The sequence below is a fragment of the Pristiophorus japonicus genome, chromosome 14, assembly GCF_044704955.1.
Source record: "Pristiophorus japonicus isolate sPriJap1 chromosome 14, sPriJap1.hap1, whole genome shotgun sequence".
In the NCBI taxonomy this organism is placed as follows: Eukaryota; Metazoa; Chordata; class Chondrichthyes; family Pristiophoridae; genus Pristiophorus; species Pristiophorus japonicus.
Genome location: NC_091990.1, coordinates 146874794 through 146901145, shown reverse-complemented (window position 1 = coordinate 146901145; position 26352 = coordinate 146874794). Strand labels below are relative to the sequence as shown.

General features: G+C 44.0%; 1 protein-coding gene across 1 annotated transcript in view; it reads left to right on the top strand.

Annotated features, from left to right (window-relative positions):
* Positions 1–26352, top strand: part of cstpp1 (centriolar satellite-associated tubulin polyglutamylase complex regulator 1) — a 431022-nt gene that overhangs the window by 79803 nt on the left and 324867 nt on the right. The window contains exon 2 of the mRNA XM_070899677.1: positions 12977–13079. Within this exon, the coding sequence (XP_070755778.1) occupies positions 12977–13079 (103 nt within the window). The remainder of the gene's footprint in view (positions 1–12976; positions 13080–26352) is intronic.

Genomic DNA, 26352 nt, shown 5'->3' with positions numbered 1-26352 from the left:
ACTGTGAGCTTAAAGTAAAGTGTGACCGTAGTCTTTTATTGCAGGTCTCCAGAGTGCCTCTCCAACTTGTGAGGCCTCCTTAAATACCTGTGCTCCCAAAGGATTATGGGATCCCTTGAGAATGAGCCCCCTGGTGGCTGCACAGAGTAAATACAAGTTTACATATATAACAAGTAGTGATGCTACCGAACCACTCTTGGTGATGGACATTGATATCCCCCACCCAGAGTACATTCTGTGCCCTTGCTACTTTCAGTCTTCTTTCAAGTGGTGTTCAACATGGAGGAGTACTGATTCATCAACTGAGGGAGGGCGGCAGGTAGTAATCAGCAGGAGGTTTCCTTGCCCGTGCTTGACCTGATGACATGAGACTTCATGGGGTCTGAAGTCAATGTTGAGGACTCCCAGGGCCACTCCCGACCGACTATACGTAAAAATAAAAAAGGGAAGGTGGCTCAACCGTGGCTATCAAGGGAAATCAGGGATAGTATTAAAGCCAAGGAAGTGGCATACAAATTGGCCAGAAATAGCAGCGAACCCGGGGACTGGGAGAAATTTAGAACTCAGCAGAGGAGGACAAAGGGTTTGATTAGGGCAGGGAAAATGGAGTACGAGAAGAAGCTTGCAGGGAACATTAAGACGGATTGCAAAAGTTTCTATAGATATGTAAAGAGAAAAAGGTTAGTAAAGACAAACGTAGGTCCCCTGCAGTCAGAATCAGGGGAAGTCATAACGGGGAACAAAGAAATGGTGGACCAATTGAACAAGTACTTTGGTTCGGTATTCACTGAGGAGGACACAAACAACCTTCCGGATATAAAAGGGGTCGGAGGGTCTAGTAAGGAGGAGGAACTGAGGGAAATCCTTATTAGTTGGGAAATTGTGTTGGGGAAATTGATGGGATTGAAGGCCGATAAATCCCCAGGGCCTGATGGACTGCATCCCAGAGTACTTAAGGAGGTGGCCTTGGAAATAGTGGATACATTGACAGTCATTTTCCAACATTCCATTGACTCTGGATCAGTTCCTATGGAGTGGAGGGTAGCCAATGTAACCCCACTTTTTAAAAAAGGAGGGAGAGAGAAAACGGGGAATTATAGACCGGTCAGCCTGACATCGGTAGTGGGTAAAATGATGGAATCAATTATTAAGGATGTCATAGCAGTGCATTTGGAAAGAGGTAATATGATAGGTCCAAGTCAGCATGGATTTGTGAAAGGGAAATCATGCTTGACAAATCTTCTGGAATTTTTTGAGGATGTTTCCAGTAGAGTGGACAAGGGAGAACCAGTTGATGTGGTATATTTGGACTTTCAGAAGGCTTTCGACAAGGTCCCACACAAGAGATTAATGTGCAAAGTTAAAGCACATGGGATTTGGAGTAGTGTGCTGACGTGGATTGAGAACTGGTTGTCAGACAGGAAGCAAAGAGTAGGAGTAAATGGGGACTTTTCAGAATGGCAGGCAGTGACTCGTGGGTACCGCAAGGTTCTGTGCTGGGGCCCCAGCTGTTTACACTGTACATTAATGATTTAGATGAGGGGATTAAATGTAGTATCTCCAAATTTGCGGATGACACTAAGTTGGGTGGCAGTGTGAGCTGCGAGGAGGATGCTATGAGGCTGCAGAGCGACTTGGATAGGTTAGGTGAGTGGGCAAATGCATGGCAGATGAAGTATAATGTGGATAAATGTGAGGTTATCCACTTTGGTGGTAAAAACAGAGAGACAGACTATTATCTGAATGGTGACAGATTAGGAAAAGGGGAGGTGCAAAGAGACCTGGGTGTCATGGTACATCAGTCATTGAAGGTTGGCATGCAGGTACAGCAGGCGGTTAAGAAAGCAAATGGCATGTTGGCCTTCATAGCGAGGGGATTTGAGTACAGGGGCAGGGAGGTGTTGCTACAATTGTACAGGGCCTTGGTGAGGCCACACCTGGAGTATTGTGTACAGTTTTGGTCTCCTAACCTGAGGAAGGACATTCTTGCTATTGAGGGAGTGCAGCGAAGGTTCACCAGACTGATTCCCGGGATGGCGGGACTGACCTATCAAGAAAGACTGGATCAACTGGGCTTGTATTCACTGGAGTTCAGAAGAATGAGAGGGGACCTCATAGAAACGTTTAAAATTCTGACGGGGTTCGACAGGTTAGATGCAGGAAGAATGTTCCCAATGTTGGGGAAGTCCAGAACCAGGGGACACAGTCTAAGGATAAGGGGGAAGCCATTTAGGACTGAGATGAGGAGGAATTTCTTCACCCAGAGACTGGTGAACCTGTGGAATTCTCTACCACAGAAAGTTGTTGAGGCCAATTCACTAAATATATTCAAAAAGGAGTTAGATGAAGTCCTTACTACTAGGGGAATCAAGGGGTATGGCGAGAAAGCAGGAAGGGGGTACTGAAGTTGCATGTTCAGCCATGAACTCATTGAATGGCGGTGCAGGCTAGAAGGGCCGAATGGCCTACTCCTGCACCTATTTTCTATGTTTCTATGTTTCTATACCACTGTGCCGCCTTCCCTTCAGAGATGGTAGCGGAGGAGATGGGACATTGGTTGAAAGGTTTGATTCTGTGAGTATGACTATATCAGGCTGTTGCTTGACTAGTCTGTGGGACAACACTCCAAATTTTGGCACAAGTCCCCAGATGTTAGTGAGGAGGACTTTGCAGGGTCTACTGGGCTGGCTGTGCCTTTGCCGTGGCCAAAGCTGGTGCCAAGGTCGATGTTCATCCAGTTTTATTTTTATTATTTTCCATAGCAGTTTGTTACAACTGAGTGGTTTGCTCGGCCATTTCAGAGGGAAATTAAGAGTCGAACACATTACTGTGAGTCTGGAGTCATGTATACGTCATTTCCTTCCCTAAAGGACATTAGTGAACCAGATGGGGTTTATGACAATCTGGTAGTTTTATGGTCACCATTACTGGTACTAGCTTTTTATTCCAGATTTATTTAATGAACTGAATTTAAATTCTCCAGCTGCCGTGGTGGGATTTGAACTCATGTCTCCGGATCATTGATAAAGGTCTCTAGATTACTAGTCCAGTAACATAACCACGATGCTACTGTACCCCCATCTAACATACTCTGCCACCTGAGTTCTGCCAGAGATTATTATCCATTTATACTTTACCGAGGAACACTTTCTTCTTTCAGATGTGGATAAATTGATTTAGGTTTACACATGCTCCACATAAACACTACCCAAGCCAATGCACATTGTCCATAACATGCTTTTCACATTCACCCCAGATACACATGGAGAGATTGCAGGGGAATCTGCAGATCCCAAGGGGTGTCTGGCGATTGTGGGGAGGATCGGCTGATCCTACAAGGCGGGAAGCTCTGGAATCTGGAGATTGCGAGGCGGAGAGATAGAGATTGTGGGATGGGGGCGGCGGGGTGGGGTGGTGTTTTGAGGGAGAGATCACAGCAGGTTTGCTTGAGGGGCTGAGGTGAGCACTCCTTCTCCGTGGCCTATAAGCAGAGCTGGAAAAGCATTTACCCGCTGGATCTGGCAGCTTCCACCTACCTTCAGCTGCTTGGTTTCCCAAGCCCTGAACCTCAGCTTGTTGAATTTAAATGGCTGCCAAAATCTGAGGAGCACAGCCTTATTAACATTAAAATCACTGATCCGCCCGCCTCTCTCGAGTAGGTTATTCGGACGCTCCAAATCTGCCTTGGTTAAACCAGAAGTATGCGCTTTCGTAGCGCATTGGGGTTGGGTTTTAAATCTTTTAAAGTTTAACCCTTTCCTTCTCTTCATGGGCTGGGAGTGGGATGGGTGGGGGCGGTGGGAGGAGGTGGGTGCAGGGGTTAAAATTCCCCCCTTATTTGACAGCTGCGATAGTGGTGTACATGTGCCCCTAAGCTGAGACTGGTACCAATTTTAACCTTATCTGAGAGCAGAAAATTTGTCCCCTCAACAATTGTTATTATAAATCTATTTTAAACACTACCTACTTAACAGCACTTATGCGAGATAATCTTTCTCCATTGGTTTCTGATTTTTAATACTGTAAACCTTTCGCAGTCTGGCTTCTGAATGGGTAATTTTGCTGTCAATTACTTTTTGTTTTCCACAGCTGGTCAGTCAGCATCTGCATTATAACGATAACGATTGGTTATAATGTCTCGTGTGTACTCTTCATCAGTCTGAAGGTTACACACCTGTAATATTAGACTCTGTCCTTCCTTGTTACAACTGCCGACTAACCTGCTTTGCATTTCCTGAATTTTCTGTTTTTATTTCAGCATTTGCAGGTTTCGCTTTTTATATTATTCTTTGTTCTCCATTCCATTGAGTTGAAGGGTATGACTCTACTATGCTTACTCCTGAAATGAGACATGTGATTAATTTTAAGTAAGTAAATGTATTGTTTTCACTGGTGCCATTGAGCCTTTTAAAAGTGTTACTCGATGTTTTATTAGTTCTGGTATCTGGTGATTGATTTTTAAAAAATTAGTTCGGGGATGTGGACATCACTGGCGAGTCCAGCATTTATTGCCCATCCCTAATTATCCTCGAGAAGGTGGTGGTGAGCCACTTTCTTGAACCGCTGCAGTCCTTGTGGTGAAGGTACTCCCACGGTGCTGTTAGGGAAGGAGTTTCATGATTTTGACCCAGCAATGATGAATGAACGGTGATATGTTTCCAAGTCAGGATGGTGTGTAACTTGAAGGGGAACTTGCAGGTGATGGTGCTCCCATGTGCCTGCTGCCTTTGTCTTTCTTGGTGGTAGAGGTAGTGGGTTTGGGAGGTGTGCCAAAGAAGTCAGGGCGAGTTGCTGCAGTGCATCTCAGAAATGGTACACACTGCAGCCACAGTGTGCTGGTGGTGGAGGAAGCTGTTATATCTGTGGACTTGTATTTACTCTGTACAGCCACCAGAGGGCTCTTCCACTGGAGTCCCAAGGGATCCTATAATCCCTTGGGAGCACAGGTATTTAAGAAGGCCTCACAGGTTGGAGAGACACTCTGGAGACCTGCAATAAAAGGCTATGGTCACACTGTACTTTAAGCTCACAGTGTTCACTCTGACTCTTTCTCCATCCAACGAACTAGATGAGGAAGAGCGCGCTGCCAAACCTAGAGCGATCCTCCTCACCGTCTGTGGGGCATCAACATATGGCCTCATCAAGAATCTGCTCACTCCAGCGAACCCCACGGAGAAATCGTATGATGATTTGTGCACACTGGTCCGAGAGCACTTGAACCCGAAGGAAAGCATTCTGATGGCGAAGTACTGGTTCTATACAAAAGGTCTGAAGGCCAGGAAGTGGAGAGTTATGTCGTCGAGCTAAGACGCCTTGCAGGACATTGCGAATTTGAAGCACATGCTCAGAGACTTTTTCGTACTTGGCATTGGCCACGAAACCATACTTCGCAAACTTTTGACTGTAGAGACCCCAACCTTGAGTAAAGCCAGAGCGATAGCCCAGGCATTCATTGCCACCAGTGACGGGTGATTGCTCACTCTCAAATGTTTCCATAACCATGGCAAGATCTGCGGGCTGCGCCATTTCCACCCCTGTGGTGGGCAATGGCAGCTGGATCTGACTTCAGCCGACACGACACAGGAACTGGAGGAATCATCGAAGGCCCTCACCTGCATCAACACGCACAAAGGTCTTTTTGTTTATAACCGATGCCCGTTTGGAATCTGATCGGCGGCGGCGATATTCCAGAGAAACATGGAAAGTTTACTGAAATCGGTCCCACACACCGTGGTCTTCCAGGACGACATCTTGGTCACAGGTCGGAATATAGTCGAGCACGTGCAGAACGTGGAGGAGGTTCTTAGTCGACTCAACTGCATGGGGTTCAGGTTAAAACGCTCGAAGTGCGTTTTCCTGGTGCCTGAAGTGGAGTTCCTGGGAAGGAGGATTGCGATGGATGCCATCAGGCCCACCAACGCGAAGACTGACGCAATCGAGAATGCACCGTGGCCACAGAACGTGACGGAGCTGCGGTCGTTTCTGGGACTCTTGTACTACTTTGGTAACTTCTTACCGGGTCTCAGCACACTGCTAGAACCACTACATGTCTTACTACAAAAAGGGGGCGAATGGGTTTGGGGCTAAAGCCAAGAAAATGCCTTTGTAAAAGGAAGAAAATTATTATGCTCAAACAAATTGCTTGTGTTGTATGATCCATGTAAGCGTTTGGTACGAGCATGTGATGCGTCGTCATATGGCATCGGGTGTGTATTGCAACAAGCTAATGATTTCGGGAAACTGCAACCGGTTACTGATGCATCCAGGAGTCTATCAAAGGCTGAGAGAGCCGACAGCATGATTGAAAAAGAACCGTTAGCGTGTGTCTATGGGGTAAAGAAAATGCATCAAAACCTGTTTGGGCTAAAATTCGAATTGGAAACTAACCATAAGCCACTTGTATCCCTGTTTTCCGAGAGTAAACGGATAAATACCAACGCATCAGCCCACATCCATAGATGGGAGCTCACGTCCACATACAACTACGCCATCCGCCACAGGCCAGGCACAGAAAACTGCGCCGATGCTCTCAGTCGGCTGCCATTGCCCACCACGGGGGTGAAAATGGCACAGCCCGCAGATCTAGCTATGGTTATGGAAGTATTTGAGAGTGAGCAATCACTGTCACTGCCCGGCAGATCAAAACCTGGACAAGCCAGGACCCCTTCTTTTCTCGAGTGAAAAGCTGTGTGCTTTACGGGAGCTGGTCCAGTGTCCCAGAGGAAATGCAGGAAGAGATAAAGCCGTTCCAGCGGTGCAAAGATGAAATGTCGATACAGGCAGACTGCCTTCTGTGGGGTAATTGAGTAGTGGTCCCCAAGAAGGGCAGAGACACCTTCATCAATGACCTCAACAGTACCCACCCAGGCATTGTCATAAGAACATAAGAACATAAGAATTAGGAACAGGAGTAGGCCATCTAGCCCCTCGAGCCTGCTCCGCCATTCAAAAAGATCATGGCTGATCTGGCCGTGGACTCAGCTCCACTTACCCGCCCGCTCCCCATAACCCTTAATTCCCTTATTGGTTAAAAATCTATCTGTGATTTAAATACATTCAATGAGCTAGCCTCAACTGCTTCCTTGGGCAGAGAATTCCACAGATTTCCAACCCTCTGGGAGAAGAAATTCCTTCTCAACTCGGTTTTAAATTGGCTCCCTTGTATTTTGAGGCTATGCCCCCTAGTTCTAGTCTCTCCGACCAGTGGAAACAACCTCTCTGCCTCTATCTTGTCTATCCCTTTCATTATTTTAAATGTTTCTAGAAGATCACCCCTCATCCTTCTGAACTCCAACGAGTAAAGACCCAGTCTACTCAATCTATCATCATAAGGTAACTCCCTCATCTCCGGAATCAGCCTAGTGAATCGTCTCTGTACCCCCTCCAAAGCTAGTATATCCTTCCTTAAGTAAGGTGACCAAAACTGCACGCAGTACTCCAGGTGTGACCTCACCAACACCCTGTACAGTTGCAGCAGGACCTCCCTGCTTTTGTACTCCATCCCTCTCGCAATGAAGGCCAACATTCCATTCGCCTTCCTGATTATCTGCTGCACCTGCAAACTAACTTTTTGGGATTCATGCACAAGGACCCCCAGGTCCCTCTGCACCTCAGCATGTTGTAATTTCTCCCCATTCAAATAATATTCCCTTTTACTGTTTTTATTTCCCGCAAGGTGGATGACCTCACATTTTCCGACATTGTATTCCATCTGCCAAACCTTAGCCCATTCGCTTAACCTATCTAAATCTCTTTGCAGCCTCTCTGTGTCCTCTACGCAACCCGCTTTCCCACTAATCTTTGTGTCATCTGCAAATTTTGTTACACTACACTCTGTCCCCTCTTCCAAGTCATCTATGTATATTGTAAACAGTTGTGGTCCCAGCACCGATCCCTGTGGCACACCACTAACCGCCGATTTCCAACCCGAAAAGGACCCATTTATCCCGACTCTCTGCTTTCTGTTAGCCAGCCAATTCTCTATCCATGCTAATACATTTCCTCTGACTCCGCGTACCTTTATCTTCTGCAGTAACCTTTTGTATGGCACCTTATCAAATGCCTTTTGGAAATCTAAATGCACCACATCCATCGGTACACCTCTATCCACCATGCTCGTTATATCCTCAAAGAATTCCAGTAAATTAGTTAAACATGATTTCCCCTTCATGAATCCATGTTGCGTCTGCTTGGTTGCACTATTCCTATTTAGATGTCACGCTATTTCTTCCTTAATGATAGCTTCAAGCATTTTCCCCACTACAGATGTTAAACTAACCGGCCTATAGTTACCTGCCTTTTGTCTGCCCCCTTTTTTAAACAGAGGCGTTACATTAGCTGTTTTCCAATCCGCTGGTACCTCCCCAGAGTCCAGAGAATTTTGGTAGATTATAACGAATGCATCTGCTATAACTTCCGCCATCTCTTTGAATACCCTGGGATGCATTTCATCAGGACCAGGGGACTTGTCTACCTTGAGTCCCATTAGCCTGTCCAGCACTACCTCCCGAGTGATAGTGATTGTCTCAAGGTCCTCCCTTCCCACATTCCCGTGACCAGCAATTTTTGGCATGGTTTTTGTGCCTTCCACTGTGAAGACCGAAGCAAAATAATTGTTTAAGGTTTCAGCCATTTCCACATTTCCCATTATTAAATCCCCCTTCTCATCTTCTAAGGGGCCAACATTTACTTTAGCCACTCTCTTCCGTTTTATATATCGGTAAAAGCTTTTACTATCTGTTTTTATGTTTTGCGCAAGTTTACTTTCGTAATCTATCTTTCCTTTCTTTATTGCTTTTTTATCATTCTTTGCTGTCGTTTAAAATTTTCCCAATCTTCTAGTTTCCCACTAACTTTGGCCACCTGAAACGCATTGGTTTTTAATTTGATACTCTCCTTTATTTCCTTGGTTATCCACGGCTGGTTATCCCTTCTCTTACCGCCCTTCTTTTTCACTGGAATATATTTTTGTTGAGCACTATGAAAGAGCTCTTAAAAAGTCCTCCACTGTTCCTCAATTGTGCCACCGTTTAGTCTGTGTTTCAGTCTACTTTAGCCAACTCTGCCCTCATCCACTGTAGTCCTTTGTTTAAGCATAGTACGCTCGTTTGAGACACTACTTCCTCACCCTCAATCTGTATTACAAATTCAACCATACTGTGATCACTAATTCCGAGAGGAATTTTTACTAGGCGATCGTTTATTATTCCTGACTAATTACACAGGACCAGATCTAAGATAGCTTGCTCCCTTGTAGGTTCTGTAACATACTGTTCTAAGAAACAATCCCGTATGCATTCTATGAATTCCTCCTCAAGGCTACCCCGTGCGATTTGATTTGACCAATCGATATGTCGGTTAAAATCCCCCATGATTACTGCCGTTCCTTTTTCACATGCCTCTATTATTTCCTTGATTATTGTCTGCCCCACCCTGAAGTTATTATTTGGGGACCTATAAACTACGCCCACCAGTGACTTTTTCCCCTTACTATCTCTAATCTCCACCCACAATTATTCAACATTTTGTTCATTCGAGCCAATATCATCTCTCACAACTGCCCTGATATCATCCTTTATTAACAGAGCTACCCCACCTCCTTTCCCTTCTTGTCTATCCTTCCGAATTGTCAGATACCCCTGTATGTTTAATTCCCAGTCTTGGCCACCCTGCAACCACGTTTCTATAATGGCCACCAAATCATACCCATTTGTAATGATTTGTACCGTCAACTCATTTACTTTATTTTGAATGCTGCGTGCGTTTAGGTAGAGTGTTTTAATACTAGTTTTTAAACCATGATTTTTAGTTTTGACCTCTCCTGCAGCCCCTTTATATTCATACATATTGTCCCCTCCTATCACCTTGTGGTTTACCCTTACCCCAGTGCTACTCTGCTCTGTTGCCTCCTGCCTTTTGCATTCTTTCTTGGGGTCCTGTTCATCTGAGCTCTCACCCACTCTAACTCGCTCAGAGCCCTCTCCTGGGTTCCGAATACTCCTCGTATTGAGGCACAGAGCTTTCATGCTTGCCTTTTTATTACACTTTGACCCTTTAGAATTTTGCTGTACAGTGGCCCTTTTTGTTTTTTGCCTCGGGTTTCTCTGCCCTCCACTTTTCCTTATCTCCTTTCTGTCTTTTGCTTCTGTCTCCCTGCACTAGTTCCCATCCCCCTGCCATATTAGTTTAACTCCTCCCCAACAGCACGAGCAAACACTCCCCCTAGGACATTGGTTCCAGTCCTGTCCAGGTGCAGACCGTCCGGTTTAGAAACATAGAAACAAAGAAAATAGGTGCAGGAGTAGGCCATTCGGCCCTTCTAGCCTGCACTGCCATTCAATGAGTTCATGGCTGAACATGCAACTTCAGTACCCCATTCCTACTTTCTCGCCATACCCCTTGATCCCCCTAGTAGTAAGGACTACATCTAACTCCTTTTTGAATATATTTAGTGAATTGGCCTCAACAACCTTCTGTGGTAGAGAATTCCACAGGTTCACCACTCTGGGCGAAGAAGTTTCTCCTCATCTCGGTCCTAAATGGCTTACCCCTTATCCTTAGACTGTGACCCCTGGTTCTGGACTTCCCCAACATTGTGAACAATCTTCCTGCATCTAACCTGTCTAAACCCATCAGAATTTTAAACGTTTCTATAAGGTCCCCTCTCATTCTTCTGAACTCCAGTGAATACAAGCCCAGTTGATTTAGTCTTTCTTGATTGGTCAGTCCCGCCATCCCGGGAATCAGTCTGGTGAACCTTCGCTGCACTCCCTCAATAACAAGAATGTCCTTCCTCAGGTTAGGAGACCAAAACTATAAACAATACTCCAGGTGTGGCCTCACCAAGGCCCTGTACAACTGTAGCAACACCTCCCTGCCCCTGTACTCAAATCCCCTCGCTATGAAGGCCAACATGCCATTTGCTTTCTTAACCGCATGCTGTACCTGAATGCCAACCTTCAATGACTGATGTACCATGACACCCAGGTCTCGTTGCACCTCCCCTTTTCCTAATCTGTCACCATTCAGATAATAGTCTGTCTCTCTGTTTTTACCACCAAAGTGGATAACCTCACATTTATCCACATTATACTTCATCTGCCATGCATTTGCCCACTCACCTGACCTATCCAAGTCGCTCTGCAGCCTCATAGCATCCTCCTCGCAGCTTGTACCAGTTTGTACTGGTCTCACCTCCCCCAGAACCGGTAATGATGAAAACGATAGCCAGATCCCACGTGTTGTGGCCCGGTATCGATTCGGACTTAGAGTCCTGCGTTCACAGATGTAATACATGCTCGCAGTTAAACAATCTACCCAGGGAGGCGCTGCTAAGTTTATGGTCTTGGCCCTTCAAACCGTGGTCTAGGGTACACGTCAATATGCAGGCCCGTTCTTGGGTAAAATGTTCCTTGTGGTTGTAGATGGGTATTCCAAGTGGATTGAATGTGAGATAATGTTGGCTAGCACGTCCGCTGCCACTACTGAAAGCCTGCAGACATGTTTGCCACTCACGGCTTACCCAATGTCCTGGTGAGCAACAACATGCCATGTTTTACCAGTGCTGAGTTCAAAGAATTCATGACCCGTAACGGGATCAAACATGTCAGATCTGCCCCGTTTAAACCAGCGTCCAATGGTCAGGCAGAGAGAGCAGTGCAAACCATGAAGCAAGGCTTGAAGAGGGTAACTGAAGACTCACTGCAGACTCGCCGATCCCGAGTTCTGCTTAGATACCGCACGAGACCCACTCACTCACTGGGATCCCACCTGCTGAACTGCTCATGAAAAGAGCACTTAAGACAAGGCTCTCGTTAGTTCACCCTGATCTACATGAACAGATAGAGAGCAGGCTGCTTCAACAAAGTGCATACCATGATAGCGCAAATGTGTCACGCGAGATTGAAATCAATGATCCTGTATTTGTATTAAATTATGGACAAGGTCCCAAGTGGCTTCCCGGCATTGTAGTGTCCAAAGAGGGGAGCAGGGTGTTTCGGGTCAATCTTTCAAATGCACTCATTCACCGGAAACATTTGGACCAAATCAAACTTATTATCCTGAGGACTATCCTGAGCAACCCACCTTGGACCCTACCTTTTTTGATCCCCCAACATACACACCAGTGGCAACCGGCACCACAGTTGACCACGAAGCAAGACCCATCATCCACAGCAGCCCAGCAGGGCCCAACACACCAGGCAGCCCAGCAAGGGCCAGCTGCACAGCAGCCCAGCGAGGGCCCACCAAATGATTCAACGACACCAGCTTTCACCCCGAGACGATCAACCAGGGCAAGAAGGGCCCCAGATCGACTCCCATTGTAAATAGTTACACAATTGATTTTGCGGGGCGGTGGGGAAGTGTTGTTATATATGTGGACTTGTATTTATTCTGTACAGCCACCAGAGGGCTCTTCCCCTGGAGTCCCAAGGGATCCCATAATCCCTTGGGAGCACAGGTCTTTAAGGAGGCTTCACAGGCTAAAGAGGCACTCTGGAGCTCTGCAATAAAAGACAAAGGTCACACTTTAAGCTCACAGTGTTCAGTCTGACTCTGTCTCCACACACAACAGAAGCGAATGCTGAAAGTGTTGCTGTTCATGTTGTAATGCTTTCTCACCAGCTACGATTAATTCGCAGTGGCCGCACAACTCACACTTGTATTTAACAACGGTTCTTCTACTTGTAAATCGTTAACCCCAATACCTGCACAGTCGCAGTGAAGAAGAACTTGGATAGGTGGAGTCATCTTGGGGCGATTTATTTTTGTCTACTGAGAACAAAAGTTGTTTTGTAAATTTAGCCATAGCAATGAAGGTTCTGGTTCTGATGAAAGGTCATCGACCTGAAATTTTAACCCTGTTTCTCTCGCCACAGATGCTGTCTGACCTGCTTAATATTTCCAGCATTTTCTGTTTCTAAATGATTATAAAAGGTTTGTTTAATTTGATTGCTATAATTATCTTTTCTTTCAGGCCAGACACATGTTTTAACTTATATTGAAGATGCAGTCAGTCAATTGCTGGAGTATAAGGAGGAGTATAATAAGCTTGGGATTACCAGATTCTTCGCTGAATAGTAAGTACAAAAATATCTTTAAGTAATGATGCTTATTAAAACCAGTTATCTGAAACAAGTCAATATGTGAAGAAAAAATGTTTAAAAATCAAATGATGGTTAATTAAATAAAATAACAAATACATTTTGTTTGGCTTGTTTAATAAACTTGAAACTAAATTTAATTTCATGCCCAATAGATGATAACCTTTACACGATAACCTGTATTTTGCAGCAGATAATTACCATATAAAGATTCCGGGTTAGTTTCTCCTTGCATGGTTTTACTGCAAGTGGTGTTATGGGCTAAATGTTTTGCTGCAATGTCTGTAATCCTCAATCCTCGTCAACAATTTGATGTGTGATGGGTACCATATGTTTAGCAGCAGCATGCATGCCTTTGTAGTTCTGAAGGGCTCTTTGCAGTCTATTAATTTCCCAGCAATTTAAACTGAACCTGTTTTAGTGCAAATTAAAACTAACATATCCCGAGTATTCTCACCAAAGTAATATTGATTTTCAAATTACATTGTCAGTTTATTTTATACAGATTTTTAAAAATCCATACATGCAAATCAGGACGTGATCATTTTCATTGGTAACTCTCATCAACCACGCAGATCAGAAGGATCCTAGATTGTTCCATCCAGCCTCTTTCTTTCTCCAATTTTATCTGCTAGTTCCTTCTCTCTCCTCTTCTGCTGAAAGGATTAACTCCTTGTTGGTCTGCAGTTCCATGGACACCGTTCTCCCTCTAGTACCTTGACTAAGAGACTATTCTTGATACGCAAGCCCTGATCATGAGTATTATCAGGCTAGTAACCCACATGGCACACCTCAAGGCCTTCACTTTATTGTCCTACAATAAATCCCATTCACTCATCACCCCTGTCCTCACAGACTGACATTAGCTCTCTGTCCCCAATGCAACAGCAACAACTTGTATTTATATACTGTATTTAATGTAGAATAACATCTCAAGCACTTCACAGATGCATAATCAGACAAAAATTGACCAAATGAAATGAACAGATATGAGGAGGGGTGACTAAGAGCTTGGTCAAAGTGGTATGTTTAAAGGAGGAAAGGGAAGTGGAGAGGCGGAATGCACTGAATTTGAAGTTCTCATTTCCAAATCTTTTCACACTCTGTCTGGTCTCACCCCATTTCTGCAACCTCTTCCAGGCTCATATCGCTTAATCTTCTTCATCTCTCCACTTTTAGAAGCCCATCTTCTCAATCAAACTTTTGGACACTCCTCCTAAATCTCCGACAGTGGCTCAGAATTTGGTTCTTTATCTTTTTTAATCAATTTTTTTGCATCTGCACTATAATTACTTTGTGGATTAACTTGCATTAAATACACTACATAAGAACAACAACTTCTAATTATATAGTGCCTTTAACATATAAACATTTGCCCATGCGGATGTAAAATGAACACTGAACCAGGAAAGGAGAGAATGAGGGGTGACCAAAAGTTTGGTTGAAAAGATGAGTTTTGAAGACATTTTTGGAGGAGGAGGAGTTGTATTCACAAAAGGCTAGAGTTGGTAGAACAAAATGTTTAGTGGTGAGAGGTGATACAGGATGGAGGAGATTGTGGAGGTAGGGTGGGGATAGGTCATGGATATAACTGGCTTCACATTTGAATATGAACATTTCATAGTAAAACTATAGAGCCTATAGTTTTACAAGAAGTCTTTTCCTATGAGTGATAGACTAGCCCAGCCCATAGGCAGCAACTTAGAGTGAGCAGCTGCAACCCACTGTTTGTTATGTGAGATGATTGCTTAGGTTGGTATGAACTGCAATCGGAAACTTTCAACAAAAATCCTGCCCTGACCAGGGAGAAGCAGTCCTGGCAGGCCGGCACGTGTGTGTGCGTGTAGAGTTACCACCAGATTCCATGGGGCTCCAGTGCCAGTATTTCCATGGCGGCTGAGTCTGGATGTTAATATTCGTGTATTTGTGCATAAATTATTTGGACAAGAAAGCAAGAACAAAGCTTAAGCCTTGGCGATAGTAATTCCTTCGAGGCCTGTTGTTAACAAATTGGTTAAAGCATTTGTATGAAATTCTTCTGTTCCCTATATTAACAAAACATAACTTAAAATAAAATTGCGGCTCAGTTGGTAGCTTCACATCTCTGATTAGAAATGTGTCATTTTGTACCCTATACCAAGATTTGAATTCAGAATCTAGGGTGACAGTGCAGTGCATTACTGAGGGAGTGCTGCATTGCTTCTTTGAAACTGTCCAATATATTGTCATGAAATTCACTTGACTCTTGCATCCATAACTTGCGGCCCCTACAAGCCCGTATGAGGTGCTCACGTGCCCGTCAAGGCCATGCAACTTCCAGGTTTAGGCATGCGCTAAAACCCAGAACTTGTGATCTGTCAAGCATTCTCTTCACAAATCATCTGCATCCCTGGGAAAAGGGCCTCTGCTGGCGGAAAATTGGCTCATTGCCCAACTTCCGCCCAGCCAATGTCCGTGAAATTCTTATGCCTGCTTTTACCACCGTAAGGGTTTAAAAAAACATAACAAAATGTTAAATACATTTAACACCCTCTGCAATAAGGCAAGTTTATTTTTAGCCCTGTTAAAACATGTACATTTATTTTTCAAAAAATTAACTGTTGGTTTTAAATATTTAATTAAATGCCATTTTACTTAATTTTAAATATGTAATTTAAAAAAAATTGATGTCTAGAGGCATTTTCTGGGGTATTCCCATTCTCTCCTTTGGTTAGGCCCACGTGATCACGGATGCTTGCGAACCACATGCGCTCCTGGGATATGTGGGCCTCTACGCAGGCCTACACCGACAGGGCCAGGAGCGCAAGCCTCCATAGATCCCGAGGCAGAAGGTAAGCACGTAGATTTTTTGCTGGTCGGAGGCATCTGTCTTCGGGAAGCGTCCAACTGCAAATTCAGCCCCATTATTTCACCTGACCCTAAATTGATATGAAAGGTCACAGACCTGAAATGTTAACTCTGTTTCTCTCTCCAAGATGCTGCCTGACCTGCTGAGTATTTCCAGCATTTTCTGTTTTCATTTCTAAATTGATACTATTGTTTCTGTTCTGCAAGTTTTTCCTTTACCTTATCATATAGTGTTTTTATCACAATTTCACCACCTAGCAGTCCATGGGCTCGAGTTTGTTCGACTTATCGCTGGCTGCCACTGAGTTTTCTCGGTGGTCTCGATGTTTTCTGGGCACGCTCATCTCCGAGCAAGTTTGGTCAGGCCCTCACACCGGCGGGGAGAGAAGACCGCTGGGGAGCATCGTTGTCAGCGAGAGGCGGAGCGGGGAGATCGAGGCGACCTACTTAAGGCCCAACATCAAGGAGAGGCTCAGGAGTTCGTTGTCGGCAAGAGGCCTGCAGCAGGGAGAAAAGGCAAAAAAGATGTAGAAAGAAATCGAAAGGTGACGTCACAGCCAAGGGGGTAAGTGATTGGCTGGTGATTGGTCAGTAGTTTTTCTTTTTCTTGTCTCTATCAGTAAGTAACCTTTATCATTGTTGCCAAATTAAGTTAATCTAAGGGTTAAGTCATGGCAGGACAGCTCGGACACGTGTTTATGCACCTCCTGTACTATGTGGGAAGTCAGGGACGCCTCCGGAGTCCCTGACGACTACGTGTGCGGGAAGTGTATCCGCCTCCAGCTCCTGACGGACCGCATTGCGGCACTGGAGCTGCAGGTGGATGAACTCTGGAGCATCCACGATGCTGAGAATGACTTGAAGAGCACGTTTAGTGAGTTGGTCTTACGGCAGGTAAAGGTTACACAGCCAGATAGAGGATGTGTGACCAACAGGAAGAGCAGTGGAAAGAAGGTAGTGCAGGGGTCCCCTGCGGTCATCCCCCTGCAAAACAGATACACCGCTTTGGGTACTGTTGAGGGGGATGACTCATCAGGGGAAGGCAGCAGCAGCCAAGTTCATGGCACCGTGGGTGGCTCTGCTGCACAGGAGGGCAGGAAAAAGAGTGGGAGAGCTATAGTGATAGGGGATTTGATTGTAAGGGGAATAGATAGGCGTTTCTGCAGCTGCACCTGAGACTCCAGGATGGTATGTTGCCTCCCTGGTGTAAGGGTCAAGGATGTCTCAGAGCGGGTGCAGGACATTATGAAAAGGGAGGGTGAACAGCCAGTTGTCGTGGTGCATATAGGTACCAACGACATAGGTAAAAAACTGGACTGAGGTCCGACGAGACGAATTTAGGGAGCTAGGAGCTAAATTTAAAAAGTAGGACCTCAAAAGTAGTAATCTCAGGATTGCTACCAGTGCCATGTGCTCGTCAGAGTAGGAATCGCAGGATAGCTCAGATGAATACGTGGCTTGAGGAGTGGTGCAAGAGGGAGGGGTTCAAATTCCTGGGACATTGGAACCGGTTCTGGGGGAGGTGGGACCAGTGCAAACCGGACGGTCTGCACCTGGGCAGGACCGTAACAAATGCCCTCGGGGGAGTGTTTGCTAGTGCAGGAGGAGTTAAACTTACTTAGCAGGCGAATGGGAACCTATGCAGGGAGACAGAGGGAAATAAAATGGAGGCAGAAGCAAAAGATAGAAAGGAGAATAGTAAATGTGGAGGGCAGAGAAACCCAAGGCAAAAAACAAAAAGGGCCACATTACAGCAGAATTCTAAAGGGGCAAAGTGTGTTTAAAAAGACAAGCCTGAAGGCTCTGTGCCTCAATGCGAGGAGTATTCGGAATAAGGTGGACGAATTAACTGCGCAGACAGCAGTTAACGGATATGATGTAATTGGCATCACGGAGATATGGCTCCAGGGTGACCAAGGCTGGGAACTCAACATCCAGGGGTATTCAACATTTAGGAAGGATAGACAGAGAGGAAAAGGAGGCGGTGTGGCACTGCTGGTTAAAGAGGAAATTAATACAACAGTAAGGAGGGACATTAGCCTGAATGATGTGGAATCGGTATGGGTGGAGCTGCGGAATACCAAAGGGCAGAAAACGCTAGTGGGAGTTGTGTACAGACCACCAAACAGTAGTAGCGAGGTTGGGGACAGCATCAAACAAGAAATAAGGGATGTGTGCAATAAAGGTACAGCAGTTATCATGGGCGACTTTAATCGACATATTGATTGGGCTAACCAAACTGGTAGCAATGTGGTGGAGGAGGATTTCCTGGAGTGTATTAGGGATGGATTTCTAGACCAATATGTTGAGGAACCAAGTGGAGAGCTGGCCATCCTAGACTGGGTGATGTGTAATGAGAAGGCACTAATTAGCAATCTTGTTGTGCGAGGCCCCTTGGGGAAGAGTGACCATAATATGGTAGAATTCTTTATTAAGATGGAGAATGACACAGTTAATTCGGAAACTAGGGTCCTGAACTTAAGGAAAGGTAACTTTGACAGTATGAGACGTGAATTGGCTAGAATAGACTGGCAAAGGATACTTAAAGGGTGGATAAGCAATGGCAAACATTTAAAGATCACATGGATGAACTTCATCAATTGTACATCCTTGCTGGAGTAAAAATAAAACTGGGAAGGTGGCTCAACTGTGGCTAACAAGGGAAATTAAGGATCGTGTTAAAACCAAAGAAGAGGCATATAAATTGGCTAGAAAAAGCAACAAACCTGAGGACTGGGAGAAATTTAGAATTCAACAGAGGAGGACTAAGGGTTTACTTAAGAGGGGGAAAATCGAGTACGAGAGGAAGCTTGCAGGGAACATAAAAACTGACTGCAAAAGCTTCTGTAAATATGTGAAGAGAAAAAGATTCGTGAAGACAAACGTAGGTCCCTTGCAGTCGGATTCAGGTGAATTTATAATGGGGAACAAGGAAATGGCAGACCAATTGAACAAATACTTAGGTTCTGTCTTCACAAAGGAATAACCTTCCGAATGTACTCGGGGACAGTGGGCCTAGTGAGAAGGAGGAACTGAAAGATATCCTTATAAAGCGGGAAATTGTGTTTGGGAAATTGATGGGATTGAAGGCCGATAAATACCTGGGGCCTTATAGTCTGCATCCGAGAGTATTTAAGGAAGTGGCCCTAGAAATAGTGGATGCATTGGTCATCATTTTTCAACAGTCTATCGACTCTGGATCAGTTCCTATGGACTGGAGGGTAGCTAATGTAACACCAGTTTTTAAAAAAGGAGGGAGAGAGAAAACTGGTAATTATAGACTGGTTAGCCTGACATCAGTAGTGGGGAAAATGTTGGAATCAATCATTAAGGATAAAATAGCAGCGCATTTGGAAAGCAGTGACAGGATCGGTCCAAGTCAGCATGGATTTATGAAAGGGAAATCATGCTTGACAAATCTTCTGGAATTTTTTGAGGATGTAGCTAGCAGAGTGGACAAGGGAGAACCAGTGGATGTGGTGTATTGGACTTTCAAAAGGCTTTTGACAAGGTCCCGCACAAGAGTTTGGTGTGCAAAATCAAAGCACATGGTATTGGGGGTAATGTACTGACATGGATAAAGAACTAGTTAGCAGACAGGAAGCAGAGAGTCGGGATTAATGGGTCCTTTTCAGAATGGCAGGCAGTGACTAGTGGAGTGCCGCAGGGCTCAGTGCTGGGACCCCAGCTCTTTACAATATACATTAATGATTTAGATGAAGCAATTGAGTGTAATATCTCCAAGTTTGCAGATGACACTAAACTGGGTGGCGATGTGAGCTGTGAGGAGGACGCTAAGAGGCTGCAGGGTGACTTGGACAGGTTAGGTGAGTGGGCAAATGCATGGCAGATGCAGTATAATGTGGATAAATGTGAGGTTATCCATTTTGGGTGCAAAAACACGAAGGCAGAATATTATCTGAATAGTGGCAGATTAGGAAAAGGGGAGGTGCAATGAGACCTGGGTATCATGGTTCATCAGTCATTGAAAGTTGGCATGCAGGTACAGCAGGCGGTGAAGAAGGCAAATGGTGTGTTGGTCTTCATAGCTGGGGGATTTGAGTATAGGAGCAGGGAAGTCTTACTGCAGTTGTACAGGGCCTTGGTGAGGCCTCACCTGCAATATTGTGTTCAGTTTTGGTCTCCAAATCTGAGGAAGGAAGTTCTTGCTATTGAGGGAGTGCAGCAAAGGTTCACCAGACTGATTCCAGGGATGGCTGGACTGACATATGAGGAGAGACTGGATCAACTGGGCCTGTATTCACTGGAGTTTAGAAGGATGAGAGGGGGTCTCATCGGGTTCTGACGGGACTTGACTGGTTAGATGCGGGAAGAATGTTCCCGATGTTGGGGAAGTCCAGAACCAGGGGACATTCGGAGAAACTTTTTCACTCAGAGTGTTGTTAACCTGTGGAATTCCCTGACGCAGAAAGTTGTTGATGCCAGTTCATTGAATATAGATATGGGAGGGAGTTAGATATGGCCCTTCGGGCTAAAGAGATCAAGGGGTATGGAGAGAAAGCAGGAAAGGGGTACTGAGGGAATGATCAGCCATGATCTTACTGAATGGCAGTGCAGGCTCGAAGGGCCGAATGGCCTACTCCCGCACCTATTTTCTATGTTTCTATGTTTTTATGTTTCATCTGGTGGGGTCCGCTGGTGTGCATCGGCGTGCAACGCTGACAAAAGTCCTCTTGCCCGCTGACTCCCCAGATTGGTCTGGGTGATCCTCTGCTCCAGCAGCAGAAGAGACCACCGCGTGGAGGCAGGTCTTACCTGAACGGTGAGTATGAAGACCTGCAAGAAAAGATTAGTGCACTTATTTTCTTTCTTTCTTTTGTAGGGATTTTGGTGGATGGGGGTCCTCTGAAGGATTTGTAGTTTTTTGTTAATGTTTTGAAATTTTTTTTCCCGTTTTCCCCCCGGGCCCGACTCGGCGTTATTTTGCCGAGGATCGCATTTGCTGCCCAGAATCGGTGTGTCAGGCCCATTTTTTCCATCGGGCCTTTTTTCCCATATTTTTTTCACCAAAGTACCGTCAGGATTTTAGTGGTCTTTTCGACGGTACTTGGGCAGAACTTAGGTTTCACCAAACTCTGGCCACAGGTGCCCTCAATCAGCACACCACCCCACAGCTGCAACATGTCACAATAACATTGGTCAGCACTGTTTCAAAATAACATTTATTGAGTGATACCATTTTTGTAAAAAAATGAATCATTTGTATGTTGTTTTCTTGAGTTTTAAACTGTTGTTAAGGTTAACATATTGAGTGTTGAAATAGCTGTTCAGTTTTCACAATCTGCATCTCTTATCAAACATCTGCAGTGATTATAACTCTTGATCCATTCAGAATAGTTCAATCAAGCTGTAGGAGTTGCATATACATTGTCCATAATAACAGCAATTCTCGGCATCATTGAATGGAAATGAGCGATTTCAGCATTTCTTAAAGAAAACAAAAAACCTCATAGCTTTCTGCTTTGTTTGTATTTCACAACCTTGAGAGAAAACACCAAATTCTTTCATGGTGATAGCACTTAAACAAATAGATGAATGGGTGACCTACTTTAGATTCAGATGTAAAATTCATGCTTTTTAATGTACAAATTTTACTGTACAATTTAGTTAATTCAAATCTTAAGAATTGGAGAAATCTGCAGAATTGCATATTATTAATTGAAAACAATGATGCAGTTCTCATTGATCAATATATAAATTCTTGTAGTAGTTACAATGTTGTATAGCTATGGTTTCTGCAGTTAATAAGTGATTCTTCTTTTTCAAAGTCGTTAATAGATAACTGGATGCAAACAACAAGTCGATAGTTCTGGTGGGAATGCCAAAAATGCACTGCATTTATTGAAGTCACTTGAATGTAAGTGGAAAATGTATAGGAGAAAGGACATCAGTTTATATAATTCTGCGGGTATGTATACAGGGACCCCAGTGAGTTGGATGATAAATATCCGTTTACTGCTTTGTTTATTAAACAGTTGATGTCCTTGGCCAAACAAGTTTTCAGAAGGTACATACCTTTGAAAGGAAATGAGTTGATAACCTCTAATTTATAATATAATTAATGGACCCTTTTAGCTGCATACAGCTGTTGAGTGCCTATATTATTGTGCCCAGTGACCTGTGTAAACTGGAGGACACAAGGCCTGGAGGTCACAAGAAAACGTACCTACTTAGAACATTTGATCACTTGCTGTTATCCCAGATGCTATTAACTCTTTCCTTTGCATCTGAATTAAGGATTTCAGATGGTGCCATATCATATATAGTTTAAGAATAAACTCAAAGGTTAGGCTACAGCTTTTACATCATTCTCTGGTGTGTTTTATTCTGCACATGATCTCTTTTTCTAACAATTCATTGTTTTTAACCATGATAGGAGGAATTCTGTGAGTACAAGTACAAAATCTAGGCTGTCCCTCCATTGCAGCACTTCATTGTCTGTAACGCGCTTTGGGGCATCCCGAGGTCGTGAATAGCACTATATAAATGTAAATCTTTCTAAATGACACTCTGGCGTAGACTAGTAGATGATCTTAACATTATTACAGCATTATATAGATAGCTTTACCATGCAATGATTCTGTGATGTAATTCATCTCTAAATCCTTTATACTGATAGTGTGTAAAATAGGGCATCAAATATTATACAGGTACAGCAAAAGTGTGATCATGGATTGGGAGCCCTGTCCATTTAATGCAATTCATAGTTCTGAGTGGAGTGGCTTCTCCATTATGGATGCTCTAACTACCTCATCAATGTTCCCCCTATTTTTTTTGTGCGTGCGGCCCATTCACAGTTCACAAAATTTACCATCAGAAAAGCCGGCCCCAGGCTGTGTGGAATTGGCAGAGAACTACGCAGCCGCTTACAGGCCCCGTTACACTTCGTGATTTTTTTCCCCCTCCTGACTCTTTTTCCAGCCACAGGATCCTGTTTGTAATGAACTGTATTTTCAAACCTAATTTTTGACAGATTTATGCTGGAACTGGTTTATACAATGAGTCAATTCTGATGAGGTTTGGGCAAATACCCCAGAGTAATAATGAATTACCACGGAGTGATCAGATGATGGTTAAAACATGTTTAGCTAAATTCTTAGGATTTTAGATGCTATAAGCATATAATCATTTCACATAGCAGTATAATCATGGGAGGAAGGCCAAATTATATTGGCATAGATTTAATATTTTGAATTTCTGTTGCAGCATTTGTGGATGAACAGTAGTAACAATGCCACACATATTTTGAATGGCAAGTGTTGCTATTCAGTTTTATCTTTATTTGCAACATATGACACCATGTACACTGCAACAGTGTCTTGTAAATGGAATTCAGGGTGGAAACTACCGGCGGTATTAAATGAAGTGAAAAGTTGCAATGGGATGGCAGATAGTTGTAATGTCTAGATAAAAGATAATTTCACCATTGATATTTTTAAGTGCATTTTCTCTCTTGACCCCTCCAGTATCTAGCCAAGAGGACAGGCAAGTAACCAGCTTTTCGGTCTCTGCCAGTGCCGCACTGTAGCTGGTTACTGCAAGAGGTATGCGGGGGCACCATGATGTAAGCTGAATACTAATTTCTTCAAAAATGGATTCTGCATCCCTTCCTTTGTGTACTGCCAGGGTACTTCCTCTTCGTCTGTCGGAACATGGGAATATAAAGTATAGTAAAAGGTCATTATATCAATCTAGCCGGCCTCAGTGTTTCAGAAATACCAAATGGCTCATACTCCTCTATCAAATTTTTCATGAGGAACCTCTCCAATTCTTATTGACTTTTCTCATAGAATAGGCCCTATTGCCTCCATTGGCAGTTCATTTCATGCATGCATAAAGTAGTTAAGTCTAAAATCCCTCTTCTTGGTTAAAGCTTTATCATTTTGTTGTAAAACTATCTTCTATAATAATAATACCCTGTAGTCTGTTTTTGTCTGTCCTGGGGTGGGAGCGGGACCGGGGGCTGAGCACATGGTCTGGACTGAGTGACAGTTGCACTGATCAATGGGCAATCGAGGCCTGCCTGGCCTCGCAACAACTCCGGGCAGGGAACAATAGCTGGGTCTGCCTCAATGAGGAAGCGGCAGTGGAAGCGGTGGGACCAATGGGCATGGGTCGAGGCCTCCCCGGGGTGTTGCTGTGGAGCTAAGAGGAGCACGTGGCGGGAGTGGCAGGTGAAGAGAGAAAGGGAGGGGAGGGAGAGGGAGGTAGGGAGAACAACAACATTGATTCTCTGGACGAAGAATATGATAACAGTCTAAACAAGTACTGTTGCAATAAAGATACTAATTTGACTATAAATGTTTTGTGGATCTCTGCTACTGTTAAACATTGATGTTTATCTTGTCTGTGCCATTTAGAACCTCAGATATTTGTACAAGTTCACCCCAGAGTCTTCTCTGTTTTTGTTAATCTGGGCCTAGAGAAGAAGTTTGCCAAATCGACCAGTTTGGGCTCGATTATCCAACTCTTCTGAAAATCATGGTACAATACTTTAATCAAGAAATCCTAACAATTTTCACAATTGTATGGATTAAATAAGTGCAAATTGTTCTCCCCATTCTAACTAGGAAGGTAAAGTAACTGAGGTGTAAAATCTTGTTCATCAGCTTATTTTTTGGTTAGTTCGGAAATCCATTACCCTGTACTATGTTGAAGAATCTCCGAACTGTACTACTGATAAATCTACACCTAGAAATTCTGTTTGCTGGATATGGAGTGCACAAAATCTCCTTGTAGGAGCATAACCAATTTACAATGAATTCCAGAGAATGCAAGTGCAGTTTGGCTGTTTTCAAAACTAAGGGACTCGAAGTGTGTGCAAAGAGTACTATTGGAGCTTAACAATGGATTTTTTCAAAGGAAATGTTTGATTAACTTGATTGAGTTCTTTGATGAAGTAACTGAGAGGGGGGATGAGGGTAGTGTGGTTGGCGTTGTTTATATGGATTTTCAAAAGGCTTTTATAATAGACTTGGGATTAAAGAGGGAAGTGGTTGCATGGATACAAATTTGGCCAAGGGGACAGAAAACAGAGAGTAGTGGTGAACGATTGTTTTTTAAGACTGAACACTGTGCATTGGTATCCCCCAGGGGTCATTGTTGAGACCACTCTTTTTGATATATATTAATGATCTGGACTTGGATACGCAGGACATAATTTAAAAGATTACAGATGATACAAAACTCAGAAATGTAGTAAACAGTGAGGAGGATAGTGATAGATTTCAGGAGGATATAGACGGACTGGTGAAATGAGCAGACACATGGCAGGTGAAAGTTAATGCATTGAAGTGTGAAGTGATGTATTTCGGTAGGAAGAATGAGGAGAGGCAATATGAACTAAATAGTACCATTTTAAAGGGGTTGCGGGAACAGAGGGATCTTGGGTATGTACGTACACAGGTCTTTGAAGATGGCAGGAATAGTTCAGAAGGTTGTTTAAAAAGGCATATGGGATCCTTGGCTTTATAAATAGAAGCATGTAGAGACCAAAGCAAGAAAGTTATGCTAAACCTCTATCAACATTGGTTCAGCCTCAGCTGGAGTGTTGTGTCCAATTCTGGAACCACTTTTTAGGAATGATGTCAAGACCTTAGAGAGGGTGCAGAGGAGATATGCTGGAAAGGTACCAGGGATGAGAGACTTCAGTTTTGTAGAGAGTCTTCGAAACTGGGGTTGTTCTCCTTATAGCAGAATAGGTTAAAAGGAGATTTGATAGAGGTGCTCAAAATCTTGAACAGTTTTGATAGAGTAAATACGGAGAAATTATTTTGAGTGGCAGCAGGAGTAACCAGAGGATACCAAAAACAGGGAAAGCAGAATATTATCTGTATGGTAACAGATTAGGAAAAGGGGAGGTGCAACGAGACCTGGGTGTCATGGTACATCAGTCATTGAAAGTTGCCGTGCAGGTACAGCAGGCGGTGAAGAAGGCAAGTGGCATGTTGGCCTTCATAGCAAGAGGATTTGAGTATAGGAGCAGGAAGATCTTACTGCAGTTGTGCAGGGCCTTGGTGAGACCATACCTTGAATATTGTGTACAGTTTTGATCTCCTAATCTGAGGAAGGACTTTCTTGCTATTGAGGGAGTGCAGCGAAGGTTCACCAGACTGATTCCTGGGATGGCAGGACTGACGTATGAAGAAAGACTGGATCGACTAGGCTTATATTCACTGGAATTTAGAAGAATGAGAGGGGATCTCATAGAAACATATAAAATTCTGACGGGATTAGACAGGTTAGATGCAGGAAGAATGTTCCCGATGTTGGGGAAGTCCAGAACCAGGGGTCACAGTCTAAGGATAAAGGGTAAGCCATTTCGGACCGAGATGAGAAACTTCTTCACTCAGAAAATTGTAAACCTATGGAATTCTCTACC